Here is a 20,265-nt window from a genome sequence, read left to right on the forward strand (position 1 = left end):
AGTGAATTGGAAATTCAGTGCGACAGGTATGGGATGAGAATCAATATTAATAAAACAAAGGTTATGCGATTTTCTAGAAAGAAAAAGGCCAAGCTTAACATTAAAATAGGAGGGCAAAAACTATTAGAGCAGGTAGAACAGTTTACGTATCTCGGTATTGTTTTGGACCAACACCGTCAAAGTAGTAGGGACATAAGGAGAAGAATTGCGCTAGGCAAGGAGGCTTTCACAAGGAGGAGGGAGTTGATGACAGGGACGTTGAGTAAGGATGTTAAGAAAAGACTCATAAACACTTTGATATGGAGCGTAGCTATGTACGGTGCGGAAACGTGGTCATTGAAGCAGGAGGATAGACGTAGATTGGAGGCTTTTGAAATGTGGGTGTGGAGAAGAATGGAGAAGGTGAAATGGACAGAGAAGAAAACAAATGAGGAAGTACTTGGTATGGTGGGCGAAGAGAGGGGTTTGTTGGGAGATATTACTAAGGAGGCAGGAAAAGTGGATGAAGGGGGTATTGATCGGCAATAGTGGGATGTTGAAGACTGTGATAGAGGGGAGAATGTTGGGAAAAAGAGGAATGGGAAGGAACAGGATATAGGGATGTTGGACGGGATGAAGGGAGGAAGAAAGTACTCAGAGATAAAAAAGGACCTGATATAGAGTAGGATGATGGATTTTGTGTTTTGTTAGGAGTAATAAAATGTTGGTTTGGTAGTTTTGTCCATCCAAAAACCTACCTTAACCAGTGGATTACCTTAAAAAAAAAATATATATATATACATATACATACATATATATACACATACATAAAATAAATAAATATACTACCTTGATCAAAAAGTTCCCGGAATAACCACCGTGTGGCGCTCCCATTGTTCCGATTTGAGTTCTGTTTTTTTTGTTAAATTGGTACATCTGTTGTTGATATTCCCTTTAAATCTTAGTGTCATAACTTGACATTTGCAAAAGTTACGGTCGGTTTTCGGTATGTCCATCAGTGCTTCCTGCGATTTTTCCATTACTTCCTCTCGGCTGCTAAAACGCGTTCCCCGTAATGGTTTTTTAACTCGATTGAACAGAAAGAAGTCACAGGGAGCCAAATCAGGTGAATTCGGTGGCTGTTGGATGGTATTTGTTGCATTTTTCGTCAAAAAATTACGAATAATGATAGCACTGTGCGACGGTGCGTTATCATGGTGCAAAATCCACGAGTTTTCTGCCCACATTTCTGGTCTCTTTCGGCGAATTGCTTCACGCAAACGTCTCATAACGCCCAAATAATACTCTTTGTTTACTGTCTGGCCTTCTGGCAAAAATTCATGATGCACTACACCGTTGTAATCCATGAAAACCATCAGCATTGCCTTCTTTTTTGACTGAAAACGACGTGGTTTTTTTGGTCTCGGCTCATTTGGTGAACGCCATTCACTTGCCTGATGTCTGGATTGCGTGTCGTACTCATAAACCCACGTCTCGTCTCCAGTAATGATCCTTTTGATGAATGTGGGATCGGATTCAGCCTCGCAAATCATGTCTTTTGCGACGTCAACACGGTCTCTTTTTTGCATGAAATTGAGGTCTTTTGGCACCAACTTTGCTGCTACACGATGGAAACCCAAATCATTAACCACAATGTCTTGGGCAGATCCATAGGCAATGTTCAAGTCCTCCGCTATTTCTCTGATGGTTAATTTGCGGTTATTGACCAACATTTCTTTTACTTTATCAATTTTTTCACCGACTTTCGATGTCGATGGTCTGCCACTGCGTTCATCATCTTCGATTGACTCACGACCACTTCTGAACCGCTCGTGCCACTGGTAAACGACCGTTTTTTTTAGAGAATCGTTGCCGAAACACTTTTCCAACATTTCCAACGTCCGTGCGCCACTAAATCCGTTTTTTACGCAAAATTTAATACAAGTTCGTTGTTGCAAATTTAAATCCATTTCTGAAATTGTAAAAAATCGCCAACACACACAGAGATAGATGTACTCCTGGCTACGTAACTTTTGCAAATGTCAAGTTATGACACTAAGATTTAAAGGGAATATCAACAACAGATGTACCAATTTAACAAAAAAAACAGAACTCAAATCGGAACGATGGGAGCGCCACACGGTGGTTATTCCGGGAACTTTTTGATCAAGGTAGTATATATACATATGTATATATATATGTATATATATATATATACATATACATATATATATATATATATATATATATATATATATATGTATGTATGTATATATATATATATATATATATATATATATATATATATATATATATATATATATATATATATATATATATATATATATATATATATATATATATATATATATATATATGATTAGGTAATCTACCGGTAAGGTAGGTTTTTGGATGGACATAATTACCAATGAAATATTTTGTGACCCCTAGCAAAATCCATCATCCTACTCTACATCAGGTCCCTCTTCATCTCTGAGTACTTTCTTTCTCCTTTCTATTCCTTATCCAAGACATCCCTATCCTGTTCTCTCTCTCCTGTATCCCTCCCCGGACTACAACCTTGACGTGGTGGAAGGGCTTGTGCGTTCTGATGACCCCTAGAGCTGTGCTGGCGGGAGTAATAATAATTGCTCCTGGTAGGGTCACCCATGCCAGACAGGTCGAAGGTTACGAGCCAGACGAAAGGTAGTCCACGCAGCGTCTGTTCCTCAGTGAGGCGGTTGCAATGGCGTCTGACCCCAGTGGGGCGGCCAGTAAGTGACGGTGTCACGTTAAAAACACTATTGAGGAAGGCAACGGGAAACCACCTCAATTATCATTCCCAAGATTTAAATGATGGACAATACATACATATATATATATATATATATATATATATATATATATATATATATATATATATATATATATATATATATATATTTTATATATTATATAAATGGGGGGTCCTAAGATGAGCATTACATTGGTCGACCAAATGGCATTACGACTCCAGAAACAGTGGAGAAAATCCACAAAGTGATTCCTAGCGGACATAGATGACATTTCCAAAAGGTGCAGTATGTCGCATATAATCTGAAAATTTGTGCATTAGAAAGATGTGTGCAAGATGGGTCCCGCGTTTGCTCACACTCGAGCAAAACCAGTGTCGTGAAGATGTTGTCAATTGAGTGTTTAGCAAAGTTTCACAGCAACAAACCAGAATTATTGGGCCGTTTCAAAACCATGGATGGAACATGGGTCCGTTAGTTCACACCCGAGACAATAGAACAATCAAAACAATGGATTCAAAGGGAGAACTGGCTCCAAAGAAGGCGAAGACTGTTTCATCTTCAGGCAAGGTCTGTGGCGTCAGTTTTATGGGATGCGCGTGGGATAATTTTAAAAGACTATCTTGATAAAGGGAAAACTATCAATGCTGAGTGTTATGCAGTGAACATATTGCAATGTTGGGAGCGAAGAAATCAAGCAAAAGCGTCCGCATTTGGCTCTAGAAGAAAGTCTTGTTTCATCAAGACAATGCAACAGCTCAGAAATCCGTCATTGGAATGACCTAAATATTCATGAGTTTAAGTTTGAATTGCTCGTACCTCATGCTCACCCTATTTGCCAGATTAAGCCCCTCCCTTGGATTAATATTTTCGGCATTTGCAAACTTGAAGAAATGGCTATTTTGAGGAGCTAGACAGTTCTATTTATACATGAAAAGGGTATTCAACTCATTTGAACATCCCTGGGAAAAGTGTGTATAAAGAGCTGAAAAGGAGATTATAAACCCTCCTATTAAAACATTCCGGAAGAAGTCTTAAGAGTTGAGTGGCTAGTTAAGGTCAAACCAGACCGTGGCACTCGATGTTCCCATCCTGATGCCCTCCACTAAGCGTACCGCAACTGGCAGAAGTGATGGCTGGCATCATTGGCGTGGGCAAACTCAATACATTATTATCTCAAAGGAAGATTTTCCATATGTCCATTAGTTCACACCCAAGACAAAAGAACACTCAAAGCAATGGGTTCAAAAGGGAGAACTGACTCCAAAGAAGGCGGAGACCATTTCATCTTGAAGGCACGGTCATGGCGTCGGTTTTTTGGGATGTCCGTGGGATAATTTTAATTCACTCTCTTGATAAAGGACAAACTATCAACGCTGAGAGTTATGCAGTGAACTTATTGAAGTGTTTGGATTGAAGAAATAAAGCAAAAGCGTCCGGATTTGGCTCTAGAAGGAAGTCTTGTTTCATCAAGACAACGCAATAGCTCACAAATCCGTTATTGCAATGGCCAAAATATTCATGAGTTTAAGTTTGAATTGCAAACCTCATGCATCCCCTATTCGACAGATTATTAGTAGTTTAGTCCCCCTTTGGATTAGTATTTTCTGTATTTGCAAACTTGAAAAAATGGCTTCTGTGGCTAGAGATATTTCAGTCGTTGAAGAAGTGATGTCAACTGCAGGTAATGGCTATTTTGCGGAGCGAGACAGTTGTTATTATAAATAAAAATGGTATCAAACAAATTGAAATTCACTGGGAAAAGTGTGTATTTAGAGCTGAAAAGGAGAATAAATTTGAAAATGGAATACATTTTTTTTTCCCAAGTATTTTGTGTTCTATTTTGTTGGGCCGGATACTTCTGGGACCACCCACTTAATCTAAAATCCATTTATAATCCCAAGAAGATATGTCACCGTCGCAGAGAATTATTACTTTTTTTGAATATAATTTGTAAAAAAATTCAGAAAAAAAACGAAACTATTCCCAATTTCATGAAATCATTTCTGCAAATGTGAAAATGATTTCCCTTTGACATTTGGCTCTAGAAGGAAGTCTTGTTTCATCAAGACAATGCAACAGCTCAGAAATCCATCATTACAATGACCTAAATATTCATGAGTTTAAGTTTGAATTGCTCGTACCTCATGCTCACCCTATTTGCCAGATTAAGCCACTCCCTTGGATTAGTATTTTCTGTATTTGCAAACTTGAAGAAATGCCACGTAAGGTCAAAGATTTTCCAAATGTGAAGACGTGATGTTGGCTTTAGTTTAATGCCTATTTTGAGGAGCAAGACAGTTCTTATTATAAATAATAGGGTATCGAACTTATTGATCAAAAAATGGGAAAAATGTTGAATAGAGAGCTGAAAGGAGATTATGTTTAATAATAAATATATTTTTCCCCAACATTTTTGTGTTTTCTTTGTTGGGTCAGATACTTCTCGGATTTCCCTCATATCTTATCAAAATATAAACATATTTACTCTCCCAAACTTTACATGATATTTTTTACACACACCATCATGCATTTGCAAAACGTTGTAATGATAAACTTTGCATAGAGTACCCAAAATATTAGAGCAGCTATGCTATGAATGACTCAATGGGGCAAAGGTTAAAAACATTACAGATTAAATCTCTTGCTAATAAATTGGAAGGACGTCTCTTAAGCAGTGATGTTGTTTTTAAATGTTTATCTATAAATATATTAGCAATTCACAATTAAAAACAGATAAATCGAGGAACAACATAAATGTCCGCTGTCCCGTCTGGGACAAACGATTTGCCACTCACAAGTAAATCCATCCTTTTGGGGTCAACAGAGGTCGTCGGCTGCATCCCGGCAACTGAGGAGAAGCCACTGTCCGCCACTTGAGCCACGGACATTAATTTTGAGCGGACAATGGCATCCATAGGACTTGCGTTTCCCCTCACTTGGGCCGACACTCCGTCGGCAGTGACAATGCCCTCTGAAGTGTCTGCTGCCTCAATGCTATTGTCAACAGGGATGTCAATGGAATCATTCTCTTCTTTAAACACCTTGCGGATAACGCAAAGAAAGAAACAAAATTCAATGCTTAAGTCACAAAAGCAGCCTAGCGATTAAAACATTCAAGATGGCCTTTTACAGGCGTATGGAGAATGGGAGAATATCTTTCTCAAATCTCCAAAAGGGACAAACTCCAAAGCCCATTACACTACACACTACATTGTCACTACATTTCAGGAGTAATTCCTTATAGGGGATCGAGATGGTGCGGGGGCTAACGTACTGGCTTCCCACCCTGAGGGCGCGGGTTCAAATCCCAGCGGTGTTGAATATTTTTCAGAGGTATCTCGATCCCTACTCAAGGTGCTTTGTGGAGGGCCCTTTGAGTGAGTACGCCGTCCGTCGGATGGGACGTTAAGCCGCGGACCCCTTGGCACCTTTCGTAAAGAGTAGGCTAATGCCGACGCCGGCTTTCTCTCCACCCTTCATCCTTTCCTGTCCTTCCCCTATGGCGTAAATGACCTTAGCTGTCGGTCGCCTCCCCTCAAAACTACTACTACTGTAATTCCTTATGATATAACTTCTACTACCGCACTTCACCTAATAACTTTGATGTATATTCGTTTCTCCGTGATTTCATTCATCAATTCCTATTTCCAATAATCAGCAAAAACATGGACAAAGACAGGAACTAACATAACTAGCATACCATAACGTACAAGTAGACGATCCGCTAAGCACATTTCTGCAAAGTGAACTTTTTGGCATTGAGATCAATCGTGCCAAAAGTAAGCCATATCCAACCCAAAACCTTAAGTATCTGGGAGTTAAAATCAATGCCAAACATATGAAATTAAGACTAACAAACCGTACCCTACAGCGTATTCGCTATATTATGGTTGTCATTAAAAAGATTTGCCAATTACGGACATACATGCAATGACACTGCTAATGAAGAGTTTGACTCTGTCCGTGATGACCCTAATTTGCTCCAGAGGGTCATAACTGGTGACCAATTATGGGTTTAGGGTTATGACGTGGAAACTAAAGCTCATTCATCCCAATGGAAGCCACAGCATGAGCCAAAACCTTGAAAAAACCCCACCAAGTTTGGTCGAATGTGAAAGTTTTCCTTAGTTTTCTTCGATTGCAGGGTCGTGGTGTATACTAAGTTCTTGCCACGGGGTAGAACGGTAAATAAGGAATATAACCTGCAAGTTATGTGCAATTTCCAGGAAGCAATCTGCCATAAAAGCCCAGATTGGCGTGGAAGAACAAAAATTGGCTTCTTGCACCATGACAACACCCCCTGCTCACACATCTTTACTTTTCCAATGAATTTTTGGCCAAAAACAACACACTAAATGATGCCGCAGCCACCGTATTCCCCAGATCTGGCCCCGTGTGACTTTTATTTGAATCCGAAACTGAAGAGGACAATGAAAGGACGACGCTTATGCTACAATTGACGAGAGATAAAAGACTCTGCATCAAAGGAGGAGCTGAACAAGATCACAAAAAGAAATGATTTCATTGAAGTGCTTCGAGGATTTGAAAAAACGTTGGCACAAGTGTGTAATAATATCTAAATGGGGATTACTTTACAGGGGACAATATAGATATTCATGATTAAATATAAATAATTTGACCTCGTCTCTATAGCTACAGGCGTTGCTTTATGCTGTGTCTATATTTGCAGCTTCCATATTATCTCGTAAGGGGATTTTGCCAGAAGGGCAAAAGACCTTTGGCGGAATCAAGTGTGGCACAAAACCATGGGATTTGGACCATACACGTACCAAGTGGACATCTACTCGGATGCTTCCCCCTTTCAGACGGCGTGGGTAATCCCATGGCTAGACACTGACACTGAATTCTGTTCCTCTGGGGAAATAAAACCCACTTATGAAACGGAAGCAGTAGCCGTCCTTACGGCCACAGCTCACGGTATAACGGCTCTCCCCAGGCAAATAAACATAACTGTGTATTGTGACAACCAGGCCTTTGCTGTTTCCCCACATAAGGGACCCTCATGAAGAGTAGTAGTAGTTTTGAGGGGAGGCTGTGACCGACAGCTGAGGTCATTTGCGCCATAGGGGATGGACAGGAAAGGATGAAGGGTGGAGAGAAACCCGGCATCGGCATTAGCCTACTCTTTACGAAAGGCGCCAAGGGGTCCGCAGTTTAACGTCCCATCCGACGGACGGCGTACTCACTCAAAGTGCCCTCCACAAAGCACCTCAAGTAGGGATCGAGATACCTCTGAAAAACCCTCATGAAGAAGGTCATCTCAAAAAACCGGAAAAGGTACGAAGAAAGGCTGCCCGATATGTCCTGGGGAAGCAGAGGAGGATGGAGACTGTGTCTCTGACGTGCTAGAAGCGCTTGGCTGGGAACCTCTACAAACTAGAAGAAGAATAAGCAGACTTTGTAGTGGAATGTTCCAAATTCTGAAGAGAGGGAGAGAAAGCTTGGAAAGCAGATCTTAGGAAAGAGGCGGGGGACCCAAATTTCAAAAGGGAGAAATTACCACAAATTTAAGGGAAAATGCCAGGAACAGAGTACAAATAAACAGAAAATTTTCTTTTCTAAATAGAACAATTGTTGATTGGAACACCTTAACTGCAAAAATATTCGAGCCCTTTTCTTATACAGAGTGTATACTTTTAAGAATAGACGTAAGGAATATACATGTAATAATTTGTTTTATGTGTGGTGCATTGTACTATATGTAATAGCTTAATTTTTTTAAATTTATCTTTTTTATTTCTTGCTGATTAATTGTTGTAAATGGGATGGGGATTCACTTGTTTTTTTAGAGGGATTTGTGCTTTGAAGTCTGGTTTTACGTATTATCTTTGCGATTATTTGGGACTTGTGTACCACCTGAAACTGTCTATCAGCACATGTGTATTTTTAATAATAATAATAATAATAAGAAATTAGTAATGTAGATATCTGTTATCAAAGCTCTGTACATAGCCTGCCCAATGAGGTCGTTACATTATTCATCTAGAGTAGTATTTTGAGAAGCGGACGAAGTATTTGAGACGTGTTCTAGTGTTGTGTGCTATATATATGTCAACAGTTGCGAGTTTATAAACAGCGTGACTATTAAAAAGTGACTCAAATACTGAGAGATTCAATTGTCGTTTATAAAAGGGCTGTTGTTTATTATTATGTAGTGACAATGCTGTTGATAGGTCTACTGTTAAATATCGATGGGTAGTAAAATTACGTGGTTGCGAGCCTGGGAAAAGGCCATAATTGTTATTTGAAACATGAGCAGCAGACGTCCAAGATCACTGACCCACGGACGATATAAACATCGCAAACTCGTCCCTTTGAAGATTTGATATCAAAATGACCAACAGAGAATCACTAATCAAAAGCGTATCTTTGCAAACCATTTATTGGAATATATATCCAATGTTGGAGCGTGGTGTTGGCTTCATTATTATAATTGAACATTAATTGGGAAGATAATACCTCTCTGTGATTAATCTGTGTTCACGATTGGGTCCACCATTGGCCGTCTCTCAAAGACAGAGAACACAAACACACAAAACCCTCCTCCATATTATTCCCTTACGCGATCTTGCCAATGCCATTTGCGATTTTTATTGTTTTTCCTCTCAACTCAAGAGGCATACCTCAAAGGGTAATAATCGTTACACCTTGGACAATGAGGAAGTGAAGGCAAAAATTAGATAACAGCATGCTGTTTAAACTCCCGTTGACATATGAGGGCGTTTCCATAAGTACCCGTGTTTGACGACAAAGGGTGTTGCTGGGGGAAGTTTATGTTACCATCGTGTGCTGCCATCTATTAAACGACGGTGATACAAATTTCAGACTGATTTAAAAGTTAGTTTGGATTTGGCAACCATTCGAGTGTAAGACGTGTGTTTCGTGATTATCGCTTGAAGATGGAAAAAGAGAGCAGCATGGTTTGGTAATTCGCTTTTTGTTTTGTTTTTGGAAGAAATGCGAGGAGATGAAAGCAAAGTGTGATGCTGTCTGTTTATGGGGACACTTCCCTTTGCCATCTGTGACCACAGTTAGATATTGGTTCAACGAATTTAAACGTGGGCGAACATCTGTTTTTGATGAGGAGTGACCAGGGGACGCCAGACGGCAGACGTGGTTATACCGAGGAAATCATTCCAAAAGCATTCCACGCCATGATTCGACGAACGAAAGTGCGCGAAGTAGCAGCGAAGGCCGTAAGGGGGTGTGTCGACCGGAACGGCAGCTAAAATGTTTTATTGATAAGTTGACAAAATGAGAAAATTGTCGCCCCGATGGGTGCCATGGCGATTGCTCACGGTGGACAACAATCTGATCTGGCTGTCAGCTACGCCAAACTGCATGAACTACGTTGTGAATTGCTGCCGCACCTCCGTATTCCCCCGATCTGGCTCCCAGCGACTTTATCTTATTCCCTAATATGAAGAAATGGCTTGCAGAAAAAAATATACCTCAAACGAGGAAGTTATCTAGCCGAGACATAGGCGTATATTGGAGAGAGTTCGACAAATCCTATTTTTTGGAAGGGTTAAAAAAATGGCCGAAACGTTGGGAGAAGTGTATCTTTCTAAAATGGGACACTATGTTGAAAAATAAACAAAAATGTTTTCGAAAAAATGGTTTCTTCAATTCTAACACGGGTACTTATTGAACAGCCCTCGTATAGCACACACTAGAACACGTCTCAAATACTTCCACTTCTCAAAATACTACACTGGATGAATGATGTAACGACCTCAAACCTATGGAAACATGCGTGTTAAGTGGGGGGAATGTTACTTCCACATGCCACCAGACCAGGAGTGCTTCTGAAGATAAATTTGACTGTAGTACTAGAACACGTCTACATACTTCCACTTCTCGAAATACTACACTGGATGAATGATGTAACGACCTCAAACCTATGCATACATGCGTGTTGAGGTAGAGGGAATGTTACTTCCACATGCTACCAGACCAGGAGTGCTTCTGAAGGTCAATTTGCTTGTGTGGTCTACGAAGAATGTATGTGTGTTCATTGGTTTTCAGCCTACGTTCGTAATTCTGGTCGGTGACTTGGTAGAGAAGTCTTAAAGAATGAACAACTCAAAATTAATTTTACAACATCCCCACATACTTACAATTGCATCCATTTCTTTGAGACGACTGGAACTAGCAGGGCCCATCTCTGTGCCCCCCCTGGTGGTGAACAAAGGCAACTTTTGGACCCCTGGCCTTTGTAATGAGTGGTCAGTGGTTTCCAAAAGACTCTTGAATCCCGATTCCTTGGCTGACACGTCGCCGGCACTGCCAATAACCTCTGTACCTTCATTGCCATCATCATTCTTTTTGTCATTGACGCTGGGGATATCACCGGAAACATTCTCCTCTCCCTGCTGAGACTATATTCAGAATAAAACACAAAATTTAGCAGGATAAACTAAAGGGACATCCAATGCAACAATTTCAGAGTGTAAAAATCATTCCCAGTCAAATCCCAGTCAAGGCGAATGATTTTTACACTCCGGAATTGTTGCATTGAAATGCACATTAGCGGATGACTCCGTTAAAAGTTACTGTTGCGGCATCTCCAATGCAGTTTCTTTGGAATTTGTAAAGGCATATCCATTCACATACAGAATTTGTATCAAATTTTGTGTGAAATATGAAATAAAAACCAAAAACAAAATGAAACAAAATCTGCAAAATTTTATCTAAGGACGGTTATACAAGGGTGATTCGAAAATTAACATCTCCTATTTTTACTTTCATGAAAAATCGAATTTATTCTCTCAACTTTTACGTACATCGTTGGAAATGTTGAGCATTTAGCTATTTTTCTACATTTCGCCTTGACTATCAATCACTTTTTGCATCTCCTTGTAAGCAGCTTTTTGTTAATACTGGGGTCGTACCTTTCTCCCGCCGTGTCACAGGAAGCCAACTAAGATGACTGCTTCTCCTCCGATATAATAAATTCATCCTGCCATTTTGTGGAAGTGTACAGTGAGAAGTGTATTATGGACATCAAATAACATGCATCGGAAGTGGTGCTTGGAGTTTTTTGATGTCCGGGAAAACATCCTAAGATGAGCAGGGGTCGATGGGACAGCCGTTGGAGTTTGCCATTGGAATCAACAACGGTGGCTCCAATTGACGAGATATTGCGATATAACCGGAGGGAATTGACCCTTCATTAAGACGAAGGAAGGCCTTAGAATGAATGAATGAAGAGAGAGAGAGTGGATACTTCTCTGTGCTGCACAATATTTTGTGTCGGAGTTCAATTAAGTTACAAACAAGGTGTCTCTCCTCACTTAAAGGAGGAGTGTGTTTGCATATCATAATACAATGCACATCCACGTGTCTTCACATCAAACGATGACCACCCTACTCAATGGATTCGGCTGATGGGATATATCATCGACCACCTTCCTTACAGCGCAGAGGACGTTGCCCCCCCAAGCGACTAACACTTCTTACCGACTCCTAAAAGAACACCTTTGGAGGACAGAAATTCAAGTCAGACGAGGAAGTGCAAGAAACAGTTGTCGCAGTTGGCTTCCTGGGACCCGATGCCAGTATTAAAAAGCTGCTTACAAGGAGATGCAAAAAGTGATTGACCGTCAAGGCATCTATGTAAAAAAATAGCCAAATGCACAACCTTTCCATATGATGTACATACGCAAAGTTGAGAGAATAAATTTGATTTTTCATGAAAAGCAAAAAAAAGGAGATGTTAATTTTCGAATCGCCCCTGTATATAATGTATTTCAATTGTTAGTGGTATGAGTATTCTGTGTATGAGAACGAATTTGGTTTTTTTAGAAGCCAGGAATGGGAGAAACATTTGCTTCACCCATCGTTATAAAACCTATTTGCAATTTAAGATCCCTCCATAGTGGACGCCAAAATTGCAACTTTAGTAATGTAATCAGATGGTCATCCTGTCTGTTGTTTAATCAGTGTTAAGATTAAAGGTGAATGGGATGGGTGGAATGGAAGCTAACAATACTGGCATCCCACGGAGAGGGCCCGGGTTCGAATCCAGGAAGCGGCAGATGTTTTTCAGAAGTATCCCGTTACCTATGATGAAGATTCTCTTTGATGGAGAGCACTTTGAGTGATGGTGCTGTCCGTCGAATGGGACGTCAAGCTGTTTCACCCATGGGTGGCTTTCTTCATTAAATTAGAAGGCTAAATTGCGAAACTGGGGCAAAACAGTCTTATTCCGTCTAGGTCATAGACTGTACATGTTCTATCATGTCAATGACACTGTCTTTTTCAGTATTAAAAAGTTGCTTACAAGGAGATGCAATTAGTGATTGATCGTAACGGCATCTATGTGGAAAAATAGCCAAATGCTCAGTCTTTCCATACAATGTACGCAAAGCTGAGAGAATAAATTTGATTTTTCATGAAAATAAAATAGGTGTACTTACTTTACGAATGGCCCACATATTATAATTTGAAAAGTAAGAAGGTGTAATTCAACCAGTACTTGGGAATGAAACATACAAGAATGGTCTCCTCCTTCAAAGGACAGAGGTCAGAACAATGTGACCCAATGCTGCAGGAGGGTCCCCTCACAACAGAGAGAAATGCGAGAGATGGAAGGGGGAACTTAATAACAGAAAGGGCAGAGCAAGCAAAGAGCACGACACTCACACAAATGCCATTTCAATGCAGTAATTGTGGGAAGAAAGGGTCTTCACGACGATACCCAAGAAAGGTCAGTGAAAGTGTGTTTGTATTTGAGGAGAACTATTAATTACTCCCTAGACGCACTGAGACACAAGTGGGATATCAAATTTATGGACAATAGTATCAAATTTTACGTAAACTATTTAAAAAATAATAAAACAAATTGTGTGGGGGAAATGTTAGTAAAAAAAAGGACAAAACAGTGAGTCTCTTCTATATAAGTGAAATAAAGAGTTTCTTACAAGTGGTGTATTTTTATATGTAAGTGTGTGTGTGTATATATATATATATATATATATATATATATATATATATATATATATATATATATATATACACTTTCTCCAGAAAACACTTGAAATGTTGATTCGTTGTCCCGCCACTATACTGTGGGCAGGGGGGGCTTTATAGTCCGCATGTCATGGCCTGCCAGATTGGTCACCAGATGGCGTATTTATTCCGCAGCAGCAGCAGTGACTTAATCCTGCTGAGTAACAACTTCAAATTTGCCTTCGTTTTTCTCATTCTAATTTCAACATAGGTTGGAGTTCAAATTCTGCTGTTTAGCACACACACATACTTGCGTGAGTGTGTTTCATACTACCTTGATCAAAAAGTTCCCGGAATAACCACCGTGTGGCGCTCCTATCGTTCCGATTTGAGTTCTGTTTTTTTTTGTTAAATTGGTACATCTGTTGTTGATATTCCCTTTAAATCTTAGTGTCATAACTTGACATTTGCAAAAGTTACGTAGCCAAGAGTACATCTATCTCTGTGTGTGTTGGCGATTTTTTACAATTGCAGAAATGGATTTAAATTTGCAACAACGAACTTGTATTAAATTTTGCGTAAAAAACGGATTTAGTGGCGCACGGACGTTGGAAATGTTGGAAAAGTGTTTCGGCAACGAATCTCTAAAAAAAACGGTCGTTTACCAGCGGCACGAGCGGTTCAGAAGTGGTCGTGAGTCAATCGAAGATGATGAACGCAGTGGCAGACCATCGACATCGAAAGTCGGTGAAAAAATTGATAAAGTAAAAGAAATGTTGGTCAATAACCGCAAATTAACCATCAGAGAAATAGCGGAGGACTTGAACATTGCCTATGGATCCGCCCAAGACATTGTGGTTAATGATTTGGGTTTCCGTCGCGTAGCAGCAAAGTTGGTGCCAAAAGACCTCAATTTCATGCAAAAAAGAGACCGTGTTGACGTCGCAAAAGACATGATTTGCGAGGCTGAATCCGATCCCACATTCATCAAAAGGATCATTACTGGAGACGAGACGTGGGTTTATGAGTACGACACGCAATCCAGACATCAGGCAAGTGAATGGCGTTCACCAAATGAGCCGAGACCAAAAAAACCACGTCGTTTTCAGTCAAAAAAGAAGGCAATGCTGACGGTTTTCATGGATTACAACGGTGTAGTGCATCATGAATTTTTGCCAGAAGGCCAGACAGTAAACAAAGAGTATTATTTGGACGTAATGAGACGTTTGCGTGAAGCAATTCGCCGAAAGAGACCAGAAATGTGGGCAGAAAACTCGTGGATTTTGCACCATGATAACGCACCGTCGCACAGTGCTATCATTATTCGTAATTTTTTGACGAAAAATGCAACAAATACCATCCAACAGCCACCGAATTCACCTGATTTGGCTCCCTGTGACTTCTTTCTGTTCAATCGAGTTAAAAAACCATTACGGGGAACGCGTTTTAGCAGCCGAGAGGAAGTAATGGAAAAATCGCAGGAAGCACTGATGGACATACCGAAAACCGAATATAAAAAATGTTTCGAGGATTGGATCAAGCGCTGGCATAAGTGTGTTGCAGTCGATGGGGGTTACTTTGAAGGGGACAATATAGATTTAGATGAATAAACTTGTATTTATAATTTTCTGAATAAATTCCGGGAACTTTTTGATCAAGGTAGTAAAATGCAATGAAATGTGATGATTGGGGTACATTGTATATCAATGGGAAAAAGATGTGGAATGCACAATAGTAAACCAAAGAAACGATATTATAGAAAACTACTAAAAAGACTTGAAACTGCCTTAAAAGGGGACTTCCAATGGAGGGTGATGTATTACTAAACAGTATTAGAATAGAAGAAGAAAAAGATGGAATATAAGAAGACATACAGGGTCGCACCTAAAAGTAAACTGATTTTCTCTGGCGCGAACGGAGCGGTGGAGTGGGGTCTGCCTGGCAGGGTAAGGTGGAGGGGGCTCTTAGCCACAGACCCACACCAACCTCAGTCGCCTGCGGGCTGTCGTTGAGCAAGGACACTGTTTTTAGTGAAGCAAGTTTTTTGTCCGCGTCGAAAAACAACATGAATCTGAATTTAGAGCAACGTTATTCCGTGAAGTTTTGTGCGAAACTCGGGAAGACGGCAACTGAGACGCTCTATATGATCAAGCAGGCTTATGGGGACACTGCCTTAAGCCGTTCCACAGTATTTGAGTGGCACGAGTTGTTTAAAGAGGGTAGGGAGCTCGTTAAAGACGACCATCGCTCCGGACGGCAAGAACCGAAAGGAATGTGGACAGAGTGCGGACACGGCTGAACACGGACCGACGCTTAACCAGTGAAGAAATTGCAGACCAGTTGTGTCTGTCTGCATCCAACGTCCAACGCATTATTTCACAGGATTTGGCCATGCGCAAAGGTGTGCGCCAAGATGGTGCCGAAAATGGGAGCCATGGCGCGCTCATCGTCAGACAGCTCCTGGCCAAATACGGCGTTGCCACGTTGCCGCACCCGCCCTATTCTCCCGATCTGGCACCACCGGACTTCTTCTTCTTCCCTTTAATGAAAATACAGCTCAAGGGATGACGTTTTGACTCAATAAAGGCCCTTCAAGAGGCTTCGACGAGGGTCATCAACGGCATCCCCAAAGAAAATTTCCAGCGGGCGTACGGGGAATGGGAGACAGGTTATACTAAGTGTGTAGCAGCTCAAGGATCATACTTTGAAGATTATTAAGTCAATGAAGGTATATCGTCAATGAAATTCTTGTAGAAAAATCAGTCCTACCACTTTTGGGTGCGACCCTGTATAGCCATTCTATCGATACTTATGTCTGCATTTCTGGGTTCTTCATCCGTGTTGGCCATCTTTCAGTGATGACAGTGTTGCTGGTCATCCTGCCGTCGTCTTCAGGTAACCTTCAATCTGAAGCAGCAGGATGGATGCCCAGCAAAACTGTTGTCAACAAAAGACGGCAACCGCGGATGGAGAACCCAGGAATGCAGAAGCCATATGGAATTCAACGCCGCAGAAAAACCATTGCACGAATTCTATACCTGTTAGGACAAAAAAGTCTCCAGCTTCAATTAAAACAATAATTAAACAAGCACATTGGATCACCTCTGCGCTACTTACCTCGTCCTTGGCGCCAGCCTGAATGCGATTGTAGAAGACAAAGAGACACTCATTGCATCGACGCTTAAACAGTCGGAATTCAGTCAGTTTGTCTATGCAGGAGTTGCATACCAACCACGGGTAACCAGCTTCCTTGACCACCTGCAAAGACATTTCAAAATGGATACTTATAATTATTCCCAATTAATTATAATCAGGTAATCTACCGGTTAAGGTAGGTTTTTGGATGAACACAGCAACCAAATAAATATATTAAGACTAGCAAAACATCTACATCAGGTCCCTCTTCATCTATGAGGACTCCCATCCTCCCTTCATACATCCCTAACCTGTTCCTTCCCTTTCCTCGTTTGCCTAACATTCTCCCCTCTATTACTGTCTTATTCAATATCCCACGATTGCCAGTCAATACCCCCTTCATCCACTTTTCCTGCCTCCATAGGATTTCTCCCAACAAACCCCTCTCTTCGCCCACCATACCAAGTACTTCCTCATTTGTTTTCCTTCTTTCGGTCCATTTCACCTTCTCCATTCCTTATCCCATACTCACCCACATATCTACAATAGCCTCCAGTCTACGTCTATCCTCCTGCTTCAATGACCACGTTCCCATAGCCACACATAGCTAAGCTCTGTATCAAAGTATTCCAAGGAGTCTTTTCTTAATATCCTATTAATCAACGTCCCTCTCATCTTAACTCCCTCCTCCTTGTGTGAAAGCATCTTTGCCTAATTGTGCAATTCTTCTCCTTACGTCCCTACTACTTTGACCGTGTTGGTCCAAAACACTACCGAGATACGTTGACTGTTCTACCTGCTCTATAGTTTTTGCCCTCCTATTTTAATGATTAGCTGAAGCCTTTTTCTTTCTAGAAAATCGCATAACCTTAGTTTTATTAATATTGATTCTCATCACATATCTGTCAAACTGCATTTCTTTTGTTCAAACATCAATCATAATAATTTCCATTTTACAATTTTTATTTTATTTCTGATAATAACGTTCAACATCGAAACTTAGGTCGTGTTTTTTTTTTAAATAAAGTGTGTGGAATTACAAAGTAAATTATATCATTCCATTTCAATAGCCTGGAATTGGTCACACCAAGCGCTCAATGCATCTGATCGCCCCCACTCCGTCCTGAGCATATATATTCTCAGACAGAGAATACATGTACATTATGCCCCCACTGTTGGTAAGTATATTTGTACCTGCTGACGCCTGCAAGTCGGTGAAATGCTTCTTACCTCATAATAAAAATCTGTGGAAAAATACCAAGTCCTTTTAATTCGGATAAAGTCTAAGCTAAGATAAAGTCTAGGGAGATTGTGATGGCATTGCTCACCTAGCAATTAAAAATATTAGCATGAAAACACTCATGAAATAGAAGGGGGTGTGTGTAAAACCAACGAAAACCCTATCAATTAGAGGAAATATACATATCCATTGTAACAATATAAGGAAATACAGAGGAGAAAGTATAGATAGACGAAGGCCAAGGGATAAATAAATACATGGGACAGATAAAAGAGGACATAGTACATTGCAATTTAATAAACCAGGAAGTAAAGCCAATTAGCTTCAGATAGAACAGAGGGCAACCAATCAATCTTAGGATTGAACGACCAATGAAGACGACAATAATGACTCTTCCACTTTCTCTAGTTTATGACCACATGGTTTAATATTTAAACATACCTTTCCACATTCCCTTTGCTTAGTTTATATTTATTCTCACGGCATACCTTTCACATTGACCTTCCATTGAGTTCTACAAGGGTGATTCGAGAAGTAAGGTCTCCTATTTTATTTTCATGAAAAATCTAATTTAATTCTCCTAACTTAACATACATCGTATGGAAAGGTTGAGCATTTATCTATTTTTCTATATAGTTGCCTTGAAGCTCAATCACTTTTTGCATCCTTGTAAGCGGTTTTTTTTATACCGGCATCGTACCTTTCTCCCGCCGGGTCACGAAGCCAACTGACAACTACTTCTCCGATAAAATAAATTCATCCAGCCATTTAGTGGAAGTGTACGGTGAGGAGTGTATTATGGACATCAAAAACGTGCATCGGAAGTGGTGCAGGGAGTTTTTTGAGGCCCGGGATATACATAAAACTGTTCAAAACATAGAACTTTTTGCCATAAAAACTGAACTTATCGATTGTAAACACTTAAGAAATTGATTTGTTGGGAAATAATATTCATATACAAGTCAGCAATCATCACGAGATTAATATAAATTTTCGGGTCAAAATATATATAGGAAAATTAATTTCAAAAGGTGAATACATAGCAATAACATCAATGAAAACGATTGGTGAATGCACTGTGTTGACGATTACAACCACGTTAGACTTCCAGATCCATGCAACTATTCCTTCGATTCATAATAAACAGGAAGAGCATAAAATATCCAGGCTCCTTTATACTACCCATAAAAAACACTCCACTTACCTTTATCTTTAATAGATCCTCTAGGGTCATTACAACCATGAAGTCTAGGTTATTACTCCCTTCGATAATGTTTATCAAACTTCCACCACTGCATAGACACAACCTGCACAGTTCATACTTATGTTTATTAATCATTCTGAATGTTTGAAGTCAAGCGTTTTAATAAGGAATTTCGGTTAAAACAACGAATTTATCGAAACAAGTGACTTATTAGAATAGGAAAACGAGTCCTATATGAAGTACAAATTCCATCAAACATAAAATTTCATAAACTCCGCGCAATAAAACTATTCCTATCGTGAACTGAACGTTATGTCCTCACTTTCTCAGCCATCAACAACACAACTGTTTACCAACCGTCTTTTGTCGACTGCGCATAATCAAATCTAATGATCCGGGTCTTCTGAAAGACTGAACGATCAATCAGGTCACTCATATAAACATAAGATTCTTTTTTGTGTTAGATAGCAAATCTTTCCTGAATACGCTGAATGATGACTTCGTTCACACGTCGATTAATAATAATAGCAGGTTATATTGATCGCAGTGTTGAATTAATAAGTGGCACGACGAAGATTAGATCAATACTGCGGGAGTGATTTTTTTTGTAATATTTCTTCATCGTTTTACTTGACCCACATTTTTTAAGGCATGAATTTAACTTCTGGGACTCATTAATAAACGAAATAGTCGTTTATGATCCTCGATGATTATCAGTTTAAACTTTCGGCAATGATTAATAGTAAAGTCAACCTTAATTTCATTTCATGTGAGGAAATATTGCCTGTGGTTTACATTTTTTCCGAAGAGCCGGGTCATTAAACTCGTTCATTGCTTTACCCATTACCGACTTGCTTACATGAGTGAATCGCGTCACGAGCATCGTAAATAATCTTTGCACTACGTATGATCAGGAGTTTGCCATTTATTTGAATTTT

At 40.0% G+C, this 20,265-nt stretch overlaps 1 protein-coding gene across 1 annotated transcript in view; it reads right to left on the reverse strand.

The window, feature by feature from the left end:
• Positions 1-19,667, reverse strand: part of LOC139691720 (zinc finger protein 791-like) — a 25,872-nt gene extending 6,205 nt beyond the window's left edge. Inside the window, exons 1-4 of the mRNA XM_071589571.1 lie at positions 19,328-19,667; positions 16,866-17,006; positions 10,916-11,176; positions 5,570-5,815 (exon numbers count right to left, since the gene is read on the reverse strand). Of these exons, the coding sequence (XP_071445672.1) occupies positions 5,570-5,815; positions 10,916-11,176; positions 16,866-17,006; positions 19,328-19,462 (783 nt within the window). The 5' untranslated portion in view covers positions 19,463-19,667. The remainder of the gene's footprint in view (positions 1-5,569; positions 5,816-10,915; positions 11,177-16,865; positions 17,007-19,327) is intronic.
• Between the last annotated feature and the right edge of the window lie 598 nt (positions 19,668-20,265).

This window comes from Hetaerina americana, unplaced genomic scaffold (assembly GCF_022747635.1).
Source record: "Hetaerina americana unplaced genomic scaffold, ioHetAmer1.1.p SCAF_39, whole genome shotgun sequence".
Classification (NCBI taxonomy): Eukaryota; Metazoa; Arthropoda; class Insecta; order Odonata; family Calopterygidae; genus Hetaerina; species Hetaerina americana.